The sequence below is a fragment of the Chelonus insularis genome, unplaced genomic scaffold (genome assembly GCF_013357705.1).
Source record: "Chelonus insularis isolate UGA/USDA-ARS -01 unplaced genomic scaffold, ASM1335770v1 contig_88_pilon, whole genome shotgun sequence".
Taxonomy (NCBI): Eukaryota; Metazoa; Arthropoda; class Insecta; order Hymenoptera; family Braconidae; genus Chelonus; species Chelonus insularis.
Window position 1 is genome coordinate 3,030,797 of NW_023276776.1, and position 18,869 is coordinate 3,049,665.

General features: G+C 27.5%; 1 protein-coding gene across 5 annotated transcripts in view; it reads right to left on the minus strand.

Moving 5' to 3' along the window:
* The window catches only part of LOC118071925 (mucin-4-like), a 79,172-nt gene that overhangs the window by 19,198 nt on the left and 41,105 nt on the right, over nt 1-18,869 (minus strand). For 3 of the 5 annotated variants that reach the window (XM_035091419.1, XM_035091420.1, XM_035091418.1), the window contains 3 exons: nt 14,847-15,045; nt 9,345-9,596; nt 3,751-3,831 (listed from right to left, as the gene is read on the minus strand). In XM_035091419.1, the coding sequence (XP_034947310.1) occupies nt 3,751-3,831; nt 9,345-9,596; nt 14,847-15,045 (532 nt within the window). The remainder of the gene's footprint in view (nt 1-3,750; nt 3,832-9,344; nt 9,597-14,846; nt 15,046-18,869) is intronic. The other 2 variants (XM_035091422.1, XM_035091421.1) reach the window with 1 other exon arrangement.

Here is an 18,869-nt window from a genome sequence, read left to right on the forward strand (position 1 = left end):
GACCACCAAATGACTACAAAATGTTCTAAGCAAATATTTACTAATTAACAAAAAATTGGTAACTTTTGTGAATTAACTGTGTTCTTTTATTTATCTTCCGATAAACTTGAGTGTATTACTTTTTTATAGCTCTTCTGTTTGATACTCTTGTTTATTCAGTCAATTCAGCATCAAAATTATGAAAGAATTTTGACTTAAAATATTGTATTTTTTTGTCTGTAATAAAGATGACAATACATGAAGAGTAACTTTATGTTTGCAATTAGCAATTACACCTTTTTATTGGATTAATTATCAATAATTAAATTGACCAACCGCAGTCAAAATCATGTATTACAATTAGTGTGAAATCAATTAATCTTTATTGACAAATAAAAATGAAATAAATTGGAAAAAATGATAAAGTAATTGAATCATTATTTTTATTTTATTTTATTATTAAATGAAATGTACAACTCTATTGTCACCTACGCTTTTTTGACGGTACAAGTCCATGATTGAATCACATAGCGTTCAATAAATATTTAACATCACACTAAAATCAACTTTGGTTCTTTCTCTGTCATTCAACCAAGTAGTACAAGTTTATTTAAATCAAACATAGCTGAAGCATAATTTTTTGAACACAAATGAATTTTGATAATAATTAGTTGATGGTAATTAATAAAATTACCCTTCACGTAGGTGTGTTCTTTGATAAAAATAACAGTATAAATAATCTTCTACTTGTTTCATTATTAAAAAAAGAAACATTCAGAAAAGCTCAATTTCGTAACCAGTATTAGCAGATATAAGAAGATGTGGTGGTTATAAAATATATATTTTGTGAAAGCTTAAGATTAAAATTAAATACAAAATTTTATAATTAAATTTATGCTGGTAAGAAATATAAATTTTTAAAAAAGTATGAAGAGAATAATTGTTAGGTAATTTATTTCGTCAATTTATATGATATTACATGATTTAGATATGTAAATAATGTTGATTGAAAATCAAATAATGATCTGCTTTGAACTTCTGTAACTACAAATTGTAAACATAAAGATGCTTTAAAGTCTCAATATCTATAGATGTAAGTAAATAATTATTTTATGCACAAGTTTCATTTCTGTCACGAAAAAAGTATTGCATGATAGGAAGAGTTTAAATATTATATTATTACACTAAGAGAAATATTATTGCTGTACAAACAAATGTTAATTTAATAAATAAAAAGAATTTAAAATATTTTATTTAGATTATTCATTTTAATATTTGGTTAAAGATCAAGTGACATTAAATTAATTCCACCATGAATCTTAGAAAAAAAAAAGATTAATTTAATAAAACAATACTCAGATAATTGTATTCAAAATTATTGAGCACAAAAAAATGTACTTTTTAAAATTAATTATTTCAAGTAACCATCGGAAATAAATCTATAATAATATTTCATAGCAACTATTCAACGTTTTGATTTTATTATTAAAGAAAAATATTACTTGTTCACAGTCAATTTTTCTCTCAGTGCATTATCATAAAAGATACATAGTCTCCATACGAAGTCCACATTTCTTTGTTTTTACGAAAGACTTTAGTCGAATCGTAATATTTTTTATTAACTCCATAGTATAAAAAGTAAAACTATGTTTACACTGCAAATTCATATAAATAAAAATGACCTACACTACAAATTTATGTGTGTTATTTCTACGCACACAAAAACATTTAAACAAAATTTTTTCTAATAAAATATTTATTTTTACTATTTTTATTCGTAAGTTAATTTAACACAAAACTCTCGGACATGTGTATCATAGAAACACAGTTAGAAGTGTATATTCGAATAACAAACTTCAAAAAAAGTAAAAAATGACTTTAAAAGCTGACCCGTATAAATAATTGTTTCTCTCTATTCCTAACGAACTTTGAACGTTTTCTGCTTGCGAAAATAATGTATGTATGATGAAACTAATGAAATAATGACATATTAGTATGACTTGGTTTTTTGCTAATAACTCGAGATCTATTAGGCCTATGTAGAAAATACGCATATCAATAGATTCGTGAGAGTAAGAGCTTTCAATTGCATTAGTCAAAATCATAATTGGAGCATAATTTATGCTAAAATTAGAGCAACTTCCTGTTTTACCCCATTTTAGGGGTGAAGGAATTAATTTTTTAAATGTTGGACCCGATTCCGCATTTCTACGCATTGAGACGAAGAGAATGAGTGGTCGAACTTGAAAATCGGACAACTTTGATTTTTCGACCCCAAAAAATGGCAAGTGGTACCCCTTTCCATTTTTTTCGCCAAAAAATAAAAGTATTCCGATTTTAATGATTGAGGGCTCATTCTCTTCGTCTTGATGCGTAGAAATGCGGAATCGGGGCACCGGTCAAGAAAATTCACTTTAACACCCTTAAAAGGGGAAAACTGGATACAAATTCAAAATTATCATCCCCTTGACTTTAAACCCCTATAACTCTTGAACGGACGGTCCAATAACCGTTTTTAGGGACGTTTTAGAAACTCAAAAATCTAAGCTACATATGCATATCCATAAAGTAGGTTTCAAAAAATTTGCTTCCACCCTTTAAAATCGCTGAAATATAAAAAAAAATCACATTTTTTTGCGAAGTTGCCAACTGTTTTGGCCATTTTGAAGGTGTGATAAATTTTTTTGACGTTTTTCATGGATATGTATCTTTAGCTTAGATTCTAAAGTTTCCAAATACTTCTTAAAAATCATCATATAATGATTTTTTCACGAGTTATAAAGATCCAAAATCAAAGAGTAGATGATTTTTTTACCTTTAGTTGACTTGCGACCACTTGCCATTTTTTGAGGGTGAAAAATCAAAGTTGTCCGATTTTCAAGTTCGACCACTCATTCTCTTCGTCTCAATGCGTAGAAATGCGGAATCGGGTCCAACATTTAAAAAATTAATTCCTTCACCCCTAAAATGGGGTAAAACAGGAAGTTGCTCTAATTTTAGCATAAATTATGCTCCAATTATGATTCTGCATTATATCGACTTGTTTCCTTTCGTCCAGATCTTTTATATGAGCCCTCGACGAATCCCGTAGCATCATTAGCATAGAAGTTATGCACATTTTCATATTTTACAGTTTTTTGCTAATATATCCTTATTTCATTAATTGCATTATGTATATCATTTTTGCAAGTAAATACTATTTAAAGTACATCTGGGTAGAGAGGTAAAATTAAAAAACAAAAAAAAATTTTGTTCCCAAACGTTGCTCATAGTCCCAAAGGGGAACCTCAGGGAAAAAATTTTTTTTATACGGGTACACTACACGAGCTTTCTTGCCATTAATCATTTTTATAAAGTAAGTAAATAAATAATTCACAATAAATATCACTTGAACATAAATAACATTATGAGTTCATGATAATAATAACGATAGAAAAAAATTATTTATCAGCATATTTATAAATTTATTCATAAACAATTTAACTCCACAGTAAATAAATAAGTACATTTAATAAGAATTTTAAAAAATGTCTCCAAATACTATGATAATTGAATTTAATTCTCGTCATATGAAGGTCGCAGATCATTATTTGCTGTCAAACAACATAATCAAATCCATAAGCTTTTGACAATGAAATTAATACAAATAAATCGAATAATTTGATTCGATTTTTCTAATAAATTGACGAGACTTAAAATGTTTGAATAATTTAACTTTCAATAACTATTAAAAAAATAAACTTAATTTAATTATAAACAAACAATGCTCACAGAAAGCTTTTATTGTCGCTAAATCCCTGATTTGATGGGGTGATGATATCTGCAGGTACACTTCCAGCGTTCAATCGGTTCCTGCAGATATATCAGTTGAATATTTCAAACATCATTTTAAAGATAATTAATTAATAATACAATAAAAGCGAATTTATTTCAAAATGTGCTGAATAATAAAGTGAATTTGAACGTAACTAAAATTTCAATTATGTTAGTGTCAATAACACTGTAGACATTCGTAGTTGATGGATAAACGTCACCTTCTGCAAAACCAAAGCAAACACTGTTCATGACTGAGGAAATTACTTAACCGCAAATTCGATGGTCATGGACCACACTCTAGGGTCTAACACGTGGGTCTACGTTACCTCAAGTGTCACTCGTAAACTCACGAGTTCGATCCAGAGTCTAGAGCATATCCGTTAATTGTTCTTTGCTTCTTCATTCCTTCCACTTTTCAACGTCCATCAGCTTCTCCAATCATTTGTGAGTGAAAGAATGGCATCTATTCCTTGATGAATCCACGTTTTTTGTTTTAACAATGTAATGTAAATTTTTATATTCAAGTGAACATGTTACATAAAGTTTTTACATTTATTGAACTATAAAATGTGTCGTATATGTCGTTTTACATTTTAGATTATACTCTATTGTAGATTGAGGTGCATTCTAAAAAGTTTGAGTACAATAATGAATTTTAAAACTTTTAGAAAAATAATTTATGTTGACACAGAAATATTATTATGTTATATGTAATTTTGTTCAACATTATGGGCTTTTATATTGACTTAGAAAAATATTTGCACTATTTTTTAAGTGAAAACTTCTTTAGATGCTTTGATAGTCCAGCAAAGGTGCAAATAAAATAAGAGTAATAGAAAATCGAATCTCCTATTTTGGACCAAAGTTTTTTTAAATTTAAAATTACATGAGAATGTCAAGAAGATATTTGAAAAATAAGACAAGTGAGGTGACAGAAATCTTCATGAGGCAGTAGGGAAGAAGAAATGTCCAATAAAATATCGTCGATTTTTACATAATTGAAAAATTATTGATAAAAATTTACGGGTTGAAGAAGGCAAGAATGGTAAAAAAAAAACGCAAAAAACCTTGTTCAATAAGTTTAATTTTAATAAGTTATTTTATAGTTTAAAGTTTTCACTTCTGTCAGTAGTAATATTTTTTTAAGTAAGAAGTTAAAGATTATTATTATGATAAATAAACTAAGGGCAAGTATTTTTATTGCCATAAATGTATACTTTAGTCTGAATAATCAAGAGATTGATGATCTGTTGATGAACAATCTCCATTAAGTCTACAGGAAATGAAGGAAAATGCAACAAACTAGGTACATCAAGGCTTCAGAATAAAAATCCATAACAATTTACAATAATAACATACATTTCCTGTATGTAGATCTCATAGATTTTTATCTTATTGTATTTGCAAAGTGAATTTGTAATTTTTTTTGTAGACAATATGTCTCAAATGTGAATGCAAAACCTTTATCACTGATTTTTGAAAGAGCTTCAGAGCATTTGGTGCAAATTTACCATAGACTGCTTATTCCTAGGGTATGGTATGCATAAAAGTAAAAATGTTAATTTTAGTTATTCAAATATAATCAAGAATTATATTTTGGCCATATTTATACTTGCACTCAGCTTTTACATGTTGGATATCACATTTTCTTTCATTATTTTCATTTCAATCATACAATTTCGACAATTAAAAGTTTTTAAATAGTTTTCTTTTTTTAAATCAATAATTGAATTCTCATAAACTAGGATATATATTTTAAATCTGATATTTATTATGAATTATTTATCAATTGTATTTTCTAACTCTGCTAAAATAAAGACAAAATCATTCAAACTTGTTTTATTTTTTATTCAGAGAGCTTTTCTATGAAATATGCTATTGATTTACGACTGTCCAAATAAAAAATTTATATAAATATTAACTTTTTTTTTTTACTAAACATTAGTTATGGACTTTTTATATATTCTTATGCACCATTAATACAAAAATTCATTTGAGACAAATACATTTATTGAATTTTCAGCTGTGAAATAGACTGTTAATACCATAATTAATATGTACACAATCGAGAGAAGTTATTTTATTTAACATGATTTGCATGACACAAATATGGAATACATTATCTCTAAAGCCTGTTGCTGAAACATTTTTCAGCATATAAAAATTTCATTTCAATAGAAAAACAAACCTCTATTAATAAATTCCAATAAAACCAATAAAACCCTTCGAACATAACCCTTCAGAATCTAGAATCCAGAGCAAACTAGAGTTGAAAAAAAAAATAATAAAAATACTTTCTATTACGATGGAATATTAGTGAATTTTTTCAATCCAAATAATATCCTCTATCAATAAGAATAATGAATACATCAAAAATATTTTAGTGTTTGCAGAAGAAAAATAATAATAAATTGAATATCTTTTTTAAATTGGTAATAAAAAGTTCTTATTCAATCTTATATTCATAAGTACATACTTATTTATTTAGATTCAAATCGATGTTATGAATTTATAAATATATGGTTATAAGTTTATGCTTTCATTCATGAAGATATTATATAATTAATTATACAAAAATTTATTCAACTATTTGAATGATTTGGTTAAGCAGTCACTATACTATAAATTATTCGATAAATATGCTGAATTAAATTGTGCAAAAATAAATTATTTTTTTTCCTCTCATAATTACGTTTTGAAAACAAAAGGAAAAATTAGATAAGATGACTTATATTTTATACTGAGAAAAAAATTGACTATGAACAAGTAATGTTTTTTTTTAATAATAAAATTAAAACCTTGAATAATTACAATAAAATATTTTTTCTCTATAGCAAAAATTCGTTACGTTCATTCATAGACACTTGATCTATCATAGCTTAATATTTGTTTTAGCAATAAATAAAGTGATCTCACGTGTACGCAAGTAATAATAAGACAAATTCATGTTATCTCATAATTATTTTATCTTATACATATCTTATAAGTTTAATGACAGAATATAATTATTACTTTATCCATTTATCACTGTCTCTAATATTTTTCTCTTCAATCTTAACTCATAAAATCCTTAAGGATAAATCGACAAGATTTGAGCACTAAATGTTGTTATATAGGATTAAAATAGAGTATTAAAACTTATCTATACTTAGTGAGCTTAATATAAACCAGAGTCTTTAAGACGTGAAGAGAAACTAAGAGTTATTAATGACTAAGGTTTTCATAATTTGTGCAATGTCCCACTTTATATCACGATCCTACTATGTGTTTCCTAACGTAATATCTCCATCACAATAATTGATTCAATAGGGCACTTTGTGTGCACTTTGCATCAGCACTTTCAGATTGTGGTGTATGGATTCACTATAAACAATTATGTTTAAAAAAAAATCTCAAAACCGAATTCATCACGAAAATTGTAAGATAAAAAACGAGTTTCTAAAATTGGGTCAACATTTTAATTGTATGTTAAAAAAACTTTTATAAATTTTTGTTAGAAAATGTTACATTAACAGAAAGATAGTCTAGAGGTCGGTGCTATTTCTCTTCTTCTTCTTCTCCGTTTTCTTGTCTATATTTTTTTATTTGACTAGTTTTCTTGGATCGTAAGAAACGTCTAAAATAAGATCTGTACACAGTAGCCAGTATTACACTCTGGTAGATATAACCCCAAGATGCTTGTATACTTTACCAGAGTGAACCACAAAAGTTGATTTAATTTACGTCTCTATACACACTTGCACGAGAGCTCAAGACTTCATTCTTCAGAGAAATTAAATCAACTCAAATAGGTTGTGAATGTGAGAAAATCCAATGCACACGATTTAATGAAAATCATTTATATGTTAACTTGTTTATTTGTGAGTAAATGACTGACAGATTATTAGTCTGAATTGTATTGCATATTTTAAATAAAAAAAAGAAAACACTATTTGATTGAGTGTTTTCATTAATGACATTAAGAAGGATTAAAAGGAATTTATTTTCACTTGAAATGGTCTTTTGTATCAACTAGATCAGTAGGTAATAGCAATTTGAATTTCTTTTCAATGAAATTGATGAGTTTACAAAATAAAATAAAGCTTAACAGTAAATAGAAAAGTTTTTTAGTTTATAATTTATTTACAAAAGAAATAAAAATATCTTAATAACATAAAAAATTGAATAAAGTTCTTATTAGAAGACATCTCCACTTTTTTAATTTTGAATATGTCCCCTAACCGGAACTTTGTTCAAAAAATTTACCATTACAAACTGTTTAATCATAATCTGTACAAATTCTGAATAATAATGAACACTAGATTCTTCAAAAGGTATTGTAATCTACAAAAAGATTGAAAATAATTATTCAGCAATATTAAAACAGCACTGAATATAAAGATACTATCATAAAAAATTTTAAAATAAAGCTTATTTATCACTTTTTAAATATTGATATTTGATCAAATATTATTCATAGCAAGGATAAGAATTTTTAACGTTTGAAACGTTTTTTTAAAAAATCAACTCTCCCCTTTAGATGATAAAACTTAAAATGATTAATGGATAATTCTTCAATGCTATTACTAATGGATTACTATAATCGTTACATCAAAATTTACATAAGTATTGTAAGTGTTATAGCGTGACTTGAATTTTTACTCCAACATATGTTGATGATAAAACCATTATTTATTGTATTAATATTATTAATTATTTATTAATTAAAATAAAATTCAACATTCGCTGATTTTAAATTTATTTATCATCATTATGTTTTACTACTGATGTCTTATTATGCAATACTTGTTCTCTGAGCAGGTTTTGCATGAAATAGAGACTAAATTTTGTTGGAAACAAAATGAATCATGACATAGTTAGAGTTTCAACACTCGTCGAAGTCTTATAATGCTTGCTCACGAAAACTTATGTGATTGTTGCACTTGTTTTCGTGCAACTGTAACATTAGACTCCGACTCTCACAGCAACTTGGGGCATATAAAAATCTAGTACCTCTTCTATTTGGTGAACAACCGACGATTTCAGCAATACTTCAGTAGTTCAAGTAAACAGACCTGATAGATACACAACAACCAAACAACTCAGGTCGATTACATTTATTGACAAATTATCCATTTTTTATGACTCACAATAACAATTGTCTTGTTTTAATTTTAATTTTCTTTCAAGTCAATTGTGCTATTCGTTAAAAAAGTTTTGAAAATAAATTGCTTTAAAATGTTCTTTTTAAATTTTATTATTGTTCTTTTCTATTTTTCAATTTCATTGAAAAAAAGTTCTTTTGTCTTTGGCATGTCACGTAAAGTTAGTTGTTTATTGAGGAAAAAAATTAAGAGAATAGGATTGATGTAGAGTGGAGTTTAAAAATATAAATGATGAAACTAAAATTTAACCAGAGGTAATAATTTGCAAACCAAGTTGGTGTTGCGTTAAATTTTTTTTTTCGTTTTTTTCTGACGGAAAAGAATAAGAGTCTTACGACAAAGATTCAGTGATAATGGTTTGAGATGAAACGCATTCAAGGAAATAAAATTCTCAACAGTACTTACCTAGAGTTGCTAGAGGCTACACTGTTGTTAGAACGAGATCTCCGGCTTTTGAGGGAATCACCTCGGTTCACGATACCTTTGCCTGTTATGCTGAAATGCCTTAGTATGTAATATTCTTCTTCTACACCAGTATTCGGCATGCTAGCAACCCTCGACCTTTGTTGTGGAAGACATAAATAGTTTGGACGTCCTGAGGATTTGCTCCCGGGAGTTTTAACTGATTGCGATCTACTATGATGCGGGCTTCCGTATCTGAAATGATCGGAAAAAATTTTTTTTGAATATCTAAAATAAAGTAGTTTTATTGATTTTCTTTTTTTCATTTTTAAAGTTTTCGTTTTATTGATATTCAGTTCAAAAATTTTTGCTTCGTCATTCTTGATATCAAAAATTTTGTTGAAATCTACAAATCACTATTTGTTTAAACTTTGCGGGAAAAAATTCGTAGTTGACTGAAAGTTGAAGAACTAGAAATGCATTCTAATTCACCGAAATTCCATTTTTCACACAGAAAATCGGATTTAAAATAACTAAAAGTTTTTATTCATTGAAAAATATTAAAATTATCTTTTCTTCGGTGAATTTATCTTCATATTCGTTTAATTATTTTTAAAGATTAAATAAAATTCTTTTAAAATTTTAAAAACAAAATATATATGAATGTTAAAAAAGTTCGGTTGTCGGACTAAAATAAAAGTATTCTACTTATCAATTTCTTTTTTCTAATGATTTAAAAAAAAGTGCGTTTAATTTAATCAAATGTGGCTTTTTCGATAAATAAAAATAATTCTGATAAAAATATCACTATGAATATCAGAAGAACAAATTAAAAACATGTGATTTTCTATACCATTCTATTCCAAATTGAGACAACATTTATATCACGTAGTGTATCTCACACTTGTGTCTAATTTCTGACTTTTCATCCATTTTTTAAGTAAATTACATCGTATATTAATCTCAAAGATAAAACTATAAAAGTATAAAAATAAAAAAAAATGAATATTTAGTCTAATGGAATAATTTATTATTAATTTTGTACAGAAGATGATATTTTATTAAAATCACTTATTTCTTTTGCATCAAGAATTTCGTTTTCATCTCTATTTAATTAATTGCCATCTCTTTTAAAAAAATTTTTTATTTGATAAATATAATTGCTTGATATAAAAAGAACTCTGCAATCAACTCTAGACTCTCAAGTCCACTGAATAAAAAGTTTTTTTCTCGCGATACTATTCCTATTGTGAAAAAAAAATCTTGTTCACTAGAGGGCTGTAGGACTTAAATTACTTCTGACAATGCTGTAACAAAATTGCAGTAATTATATCATAAACAGCACATCCGCAAAGTACCACGTGCTCTTTATATCCTTTTAGACAATTTAAAAGCATCAGCTTCGATTATTTGATCATATTGAAGACTCATATTTATTTTTTATCATCAACAATTAGGTGTGATGCTTTCATTCAAGTTGATAATAGTATTAAATATATTTATCTCATAATATCTAATATCTATGTAATTTTCAACTTTAGAAAGAAACGTAAAATATTAAATAAAGAAAGGACCAATTTTTTTTTTTACCTAAAGGGAATCAAAATTGATCTAAAAAGCTCATTAAAATTAAACATATCACTATTTTTTCTTGATGTAACCTCAATGCACTTCTAGAATTCTAATTTTTTCATTTCCCCAGGCTCTAAGTATCTTCAAATTCTTATCAGACGTGCATGAGAGTTGATGCATTAATTCTTTAATTCATGGGACTCAAATTTTTTAGAAGCTACGTGAATTTAACAAGAAAAGTCATGTTCTTGTTCACTCGAGTGTTTTTAACTGATTGTTGCTATTTTATGCAAAGAATGAATAAAATGTATCAAATGTAAAATGTTCACAAGCCGGAAGATGGGGATTTTTGAAGCGAAAACAATAACCCGTTTTCGATTTCGAAAGAAAGCGGAAAAATGAAAAGTATATAAAGTTGAGATGCCAATAACACAAAAGCATATTCGGATTTGCTTGACGGCATGTGTTCTATTTTGTATATACATTTTTGAAAAAAATTGAAAATAAAACGTCAAGTAAACATTGATCAATAATTTCATTTCAATTCTTCTCGAATAACATGAGAATAACACAATAAAGTACGTGAAATGTTGAAATGAAAATGCCATATGGATAATCTTTTGTTGTTGATGATAAACAAATCATTGTTATACCTTTATTCAGTGGAATAAGAGGAAATGAATAATGTTCAAAATTCTAAGTATCCATTTCTCAACGTTAGTGTGGTGGATATTATCCTTCATTTGTAGCACCATCAAATTTACCCTTCCTTTAATCCCACGAGCTTGAGGCAACTTATTTTCGACTTATGGCTAAGCCCATTTAGTAAAACTGTCACGTGTGGAAGAAAGAAATAGACAAACGAAAAAAAATTGTTCAGTCGACAGTTTTCAGATGAGTTACCTCAAGATCTCGCTCTTTTCCTTCTCATTTCTTTTAGTGTCGGACTATTTGGGATCAGTGTGCTTAAAGATACATTTTTTGAATACTTTCGACATTATGCGCAGTCAATTTATCATAAATTATATATTAAACAATATTTCATCGATCAAAACATTAGTTTTTTTTTGTTTATAGCATATTGCTATTGTTATAAACAATACACCATTGTTTAGAGTCATGTAAAATCATTGATAAAACTACTTATTAAGTATAAATGCAAAAAAAAACTTGTAATCTATTCTGATGTGTTTTAATATCACTAGTGTTTATCTAAGCTTTATTCTACAAGACATACTTGATGCGTATTATTTTCACACTCATCACGTCAGTTGACTGAAATTAGACGTGAAATAAATTATCCTAGATCACGATTATGCAAGAAGCTTTGACATTTGATAAACTTAGTGATTTTACTTAGTATTTCCATTAAGAGCATTAGATCTGGGTTTTAGAATATTTGAGGAAATACTTGACTTAGTGAATCCAAAATAGGATCAATCGAATATTTACGTCAACTATTGTGATTGTCATGGTGAAATTTAACATTTTTGATGATATGTCAATAGCTCAAGACGAAAGAGTTGAATCTAACGATGAAATTGATCTTGAGCCGTTCAAACAAGAATGAACGAGAGATTCAGGTCATATTCTCTCGAGAGATTTCATTCACTCAAGTACAGAAGGCGTTCAAGTATCGATTCTTTGATGTCACTATCTTCTTTCTTTGTTTTTCTCGGAATAAGGAAAAATATATTATTTTTTCTTTATCGTATTCATGTCTTGCGGATTTAATATCCAATCATTGTCTTTTCATTTTGCTATTGATTATTATCTACTGTTATATAAATTATTTTATCTTATATGTGTATTGTAAAAGAAGCTGGTATATGACTGTGGAGTACCACTAACATTTGTTTTAATGAATTATCACACAAAAAAAAACAACAGATTTTCGATCAATTAGTCGAAGTCATATTTGAAGATTCATCGAAATTTAAAAAGAAAGATTTTCGGCAAAGAATTAAATATGCGTGACGACTATTTCCCACTGGGAAATTAAATATGCATAGGATCTATGGTAATGATGGTATAAGGTTGATCGAGGGCTCGTATAGAAGATCTGGACAAAAGGAAGATATTCAACGACCCCCTTACCTAAGAACCCTGTCGGAAATCCCGTATCTCTCATAGTTTCCGAGCTATGAGAGTTTAAAGGTTTTTTTTAAGCTTTGCTGCAGCATTATATAGTTTTCTGCTGATAACTCAGGATCTATAAGGATTACATGGACAAATGAGGATATCAATGAATTTGAGAGAATGAGATCTTCGTATTGCATTAGTCAAAATCATAATTGGAGCATAATTTATGCTGAAAATTAGAGCAATTTCCGGTTTTACCCCATTTTAGGGGTGAAGGAATTAATTTTTCAAATGTTTGACCTGATTCCGCATTTCTACGCATTGAGACGAAGAGAATGAGTGGTCGAACTTGAAAATCGGACAACTTTGATTTTTCACCCCCAAAAAATGGCAAGTGGTACCCCTTTCCATTTTTTTTGGCCAAAAAATAAAAGTACTCCGATTTTGATGATTGACCACTCATTCTCTTCGTCTTGATGCGTAGAAATGCGGAATCGCGGCACCGGTCGAGAAAATTCACTTTAACACCCTTAAAAAGGGGTAAAACTGGATACACATTAAGAAACATCATCCCCTTGACTTCAAACCCCTATAACTCTTGAACGGACAGTCTAATAACCGTTTTTACGGACGTTTTAGAGACCTTAAAATCCAAGGTAAATATGCATATTCATAAAAAACGTTTTAAAAATTTGCTTCACCCTTTAAATCGCTGAAATATAAAAAAAATCACATTTTTTTGGGAAGTTGCCAACTATTTTGGCCATTTTGAGGGTAAAATAAATTTTTTAGATGTTTTTTATGGATATGTATGTCTAGCTAAGATTCTGAAGTTTCTAAATACCTCTTTGCCATTTTTTGGGGGTGAAAAATCAAAGTTGTCCGATTTTCAAGTTCGACCACTCATTCTCTTCGTCTCAATGCGTAGAAATGCGGAATCAGGTCAAACATTTGAAAAATTAATTCCTTCACCCCTAAAATGGGGTAAAACCGGAAATTGCTCTAATTTTCAGCATAAATTATGCTCCAATTATGATTTTGACTAATGCAATACGAAGATCTCATTCTCTCAAATTCATTGATATCCTCATTTGTCCATGTAATCCTTATAGATCCTGAGTTATCAGCAGAAAACTATATAATGCTGCAGCAAAGCTTAAAAAAAACCTTTAAACTCTCATAGCTCGGAAACTATGAGAGATACGGGATTTCCGACAGGGTTCTTAGGTAAGGGGGTCGTTGAATATCTTCCTTTTGTCCAGATCTTCTATACGAGCCCTCGATCAACCTTATACCATCATTACCATAGATCCTATGCATATTTAATTTCCCAGTGGGAAATAGTCGTAACGGGTTCAATTTTTGTAACTTCTAAATTCTAACATATCTCCACATTTCAAAGTTTCTAAAGTTTAATGTCATAGTTTTTTTGAGAATATCCGCTACTTGTGGAATCTTCTATATGTGTTAAACAATCAAAAAAGTGAGAATGTCCTCTAATTGTAACTTTATTAGCAGCTTGATGATCAAATAATATCTCTCATAATAATATCTTTCATCCAATTTGTTCACATTTTCAATAAAAGACCTACGACTCTCTTTATGTCATTTTTTTCAACAACATAATAAATGGAAATAGAATTACTTCTTTATTGTTTTATATTAACAATAAACCGAACAAGATGATTGCAGATCTAGTTAAATGTATTACATAAATTTTGATACAAAAAAGGAAGTGAGTCAAGAGGCAATAAGAATAAGAATCTTATAAATTTTTCGCTTCTTTGTTCGTTAAACTCGAGATTAATAAAACTATAGAGCTAGAAGCTATGTTGCTATGTCGTTACTAACCTCATCTCAAAGTCGTGAATTTCTTGAAGAGTCAGTGTATGAGTGACATCAAGCAACTGTCGCATATTTTCCTCTCGACGTCGTGCATCTGCTTCAGGACGAAGAAGGATCGTCGCTGCGGGGGCTTCTAGAGTAAGTGATGGCTGTTGAACGACAATTGTTGCTTGAGTTGTTCTTTTGGTCCCTCCACTACTACCACCTTTCAAACCAAATTATTTCAGGTATTTAAACAATTATTTTAATTATCAATTCTTTCAAATTTCCTATGTATATCATCAAAAACACAGAGCGATTTTTACATTGAAAAAAAAAATAAAAATAAAAAGTTTGTTTTATATAAAAATAATTTTCACCAAGTGAACAATTTATCTTCAATATTTTTTTCTACTGAAAAAAAACTTCGCATTTTAACCTCGGATGAAAATTATAAAATTGATGGTATTTTTTTTTATAACAGATTTAAATTTGATAACTGTTCTTTTTCAATAACTCTTTTGATTAAATGTTTCGGTGAAATAAAAAAAATAAATAAATAAAAGTTAGAATTATTTTAAATAAATCAATTGTTTAAATGATTTTTATACATCAAATCTGAATAAATTGGTAAGAATGTCAGAATTATTTGATTGATTTACTTAACATTTATGTATTGAAATAAAACTTTTTGTTTTCATAAATTGAGTTGGAAGAATATCCAATTAAAACGATATATTTGTAAATAAAATTTAAATAATTAATAAAAAAAACTATTAATATTAAAATTGTAATGAACATTTGTTGATTATGTACAATGTTGTATAATAAGTAAAAGATAAAATAATTTAATATTTGTTGTTTTCATTACATTTATGTAAATATTTGTGATTTTTTATGATTCATCACTCTACTGTTTATTTTATTAAGTAAACAAAAAGAGTCACAATTTCCAAGAGTGTTAATTTTTATATATATCTTAAAACAACACTTCTATTTGTTCGATGTAAAATCAATGTAAAAATCTCTCTTATTTAGCACATATCAACATAATTCATTCTTCATAAAAAAATAGTATTCAATAATTTTATTGAAAACATGAGAAAAAATGAGTTAAATTGGACTATTAATTAAATTCTACCTATTTTGTAATTACTAGATAATGTCAGGCATTAAAGATGACTCGCTCACAAATTACTTCATTTAAACTCTCTTATTAAACCATTTGTTTAACCAGCTAAGGTATTTCGATTGAGATTAATTTTTTTTTAAGGTTTTTTTTTTAATACATTACAATTAAAGATTATTAGAAATTGAAACGTTTGTTTGAATAAAAAAAAAATTGATCAATTATTTTAAACTCGAGTTATTTGCAATCAAAATTGATTGTTCTCTTCATTTAAACCAATTATAATTAATTACAAGACTTCGTTTTATAACATTTATTTAAAACCGGTTCTTTATTTTTTTGTAAAATAATTAGGTAGTGTTATTACACAAAAATTATTTAATATTGTTAAATAGCAACCAATTTTTCCTTTTTTTTTTGGATCTGTATTGATATTAAAATTTTATAATCATTTTTATTAATCAAATAATTGCTATTAATTTAATTTATTAAATTAATAAGTCAGACGTAACAGTGTTAATACATTTGTAATGAATACTTTGTAGAAAAAAAAATCAAGTTTTATCGTATTATTGCTAAAGGAATAAATTATTAATAATAATTCTAACCCAAACTAGTTAATTATTGTCAAATAATTGTTATTATTGTTGTTGTATTAATTATTATTGTATTAACAAAAATGAATATATTTAAACCAGCTAAATATCTGTCAATAAAATAAAGCCAATCAAATTTAAGTATAATAAATTTGACTGAGCAAAAAATCAATCAATGGCCACAAAAAAATTCGACCTCAAACTTAAGCTCCTTCCTGAAGAGTCGAACTGAAATCCGATCAATTTTAATAAAAAGTGGAATAATCCGGTTTTGTTCTGACGCATCTCGATAATTAGGATTTATACACTATTGCTATTTAGTAAGTACTCTCAAATTAAATTTAAATCGAGCATCAATTATAGCTATCGTGATTAAGATTATCATCAAATTTCAGCAATCATTGATTTTGATGTTGAGGTCAGTTTTTAATATTAATTAAATTCAAATTGATTTGAGATAAATTGTAACTAAGCTCGATAAAGAGACTCATGAGAATTAACGATAATTTTAAATTATTGAAAGGTAATAATAACAATTATTATCAATATTATAACATTAACCCTTTAAAATGTACATCATTTAATTGTAAATTATTGCAAAGAACCTGAAGGATCAATGACAATCATCTGATTAATTAATCAACATTCACAATAAAAATATTCGAAAATAAATAAATCATTAATAATTTATTATTTCAACCCATTTTTCCTCAGAAATTTTATCGTTCAAATTTGGCGCATTTTTTTTTTATTATTTCAAAAAATTCTTTGTTTCAAAGCCATTGCACCAAGCTTTCTTGTTCAAAGAAAATTTATTTTCAATAGACTTAAGTGATTGTTGTGTTTGGTCGCTTCGATACATCTATGTTATGTGCAAGTACATTCTGATTACAATCGACACAGAGAAACAGGAAGTGTCAACGAGGAAACACGACCATTGATCGAAAGCCTATTATTCCCTAACGTGGTATTGTACGTAATTGAAATCTGCAGCCTATGAAGGTTCAAGAGCAGAGAATGAGAGAAAGAGAGTGTATGTGTGTGTATAAGAGGGGGGGAGAGAAAAATATGAGAAAGAGAGAGGGGAAATAATTAAATAAATCATTGATAGATGTGCAAAAATGAAAGTGACAATTGAATTAGCGAAAATACTAATTGACAAAAAGCCCTCTATTATTTTATCTTTGAGTTACGAAACCTAAATATTGCATATAAAGGATACAGACTCAATAGTCTTGTTAGTGCACCCATTCGTGTCTTTTTCGCGGCTTTGGTACACAATCGACTTTATTCATGCTCAACGCACCTGATCACACGTTGTTATCTCAGAAGAATAGAACACGTTAGCATTCGACTGGAATTTTATATCGATTATTTTTATATTGTATATATACTGTGTACATATAAATATGTCAGAATTCAATTAGTTTCATTCCAATATTCTATCATTAATTAAATAAAGAAAAAAAAATTATTGATTAATGATAAAATTAATTTTTTACTTTCAAGTGGCAAGTTATTGCAATGGGTCCGACTTTATAAGTCCCAAATTTTGACACATCTTGTATTCGACGCATAATTAATCACGCAACTAAACTTGTTTTCAGCAAAATCGGTCCAAGCATTTTTGTGCAAAATTCAAAAATTAAAACGCTCTAACAGTGAAAAATTATTGTCAATAATAATCCAATATTATTTGTAAGAATTAAATATTTATTGTAATTAATGATTATTATTAATAATAATTCGATTGTTTTAATTATAGTAAAGCAGTAACAATGATCAATAGAATATATAGTATTTTTATTTTTTCCACTGGGAAGTTAGTCGTGTGGAACTCATGAATCCAATATCTAAATAAAATAACGATTGTGTCGTTAACACTTCCCATTTCTTCATATCACTAATAATCATTCTTTCATTCAAAAAATAAACCTCAATCTCAATGATTTTAACAACTGAATGGCTCAGTACTGAAATAAAAACAAAAATGATTTAATCAGTGATTAAAAAAAAATTTGAAAAGGTGTTCAAGTGCGAAATGATTGACAAATGAACTAGATAAACAAGTATCAATGTAACCAATGACGACAAAATTTTTATCCTGAGACATTAAACACAAAGCATACACTAATGAGAGAACTGAATGTACATTCAGAACATCAAAATAAAATAGCAGCTTTCTGATATCAATTAGAGCATTTTCAACTAGATTTCGTATATGTGTACAACACAAAATGCTAGCAACAAGAATCGAACATAATAAGAAATTTTTGAAGCTTCAAAAGCATAATTAAGAGCATTATTTGATCACCAATGTTTACT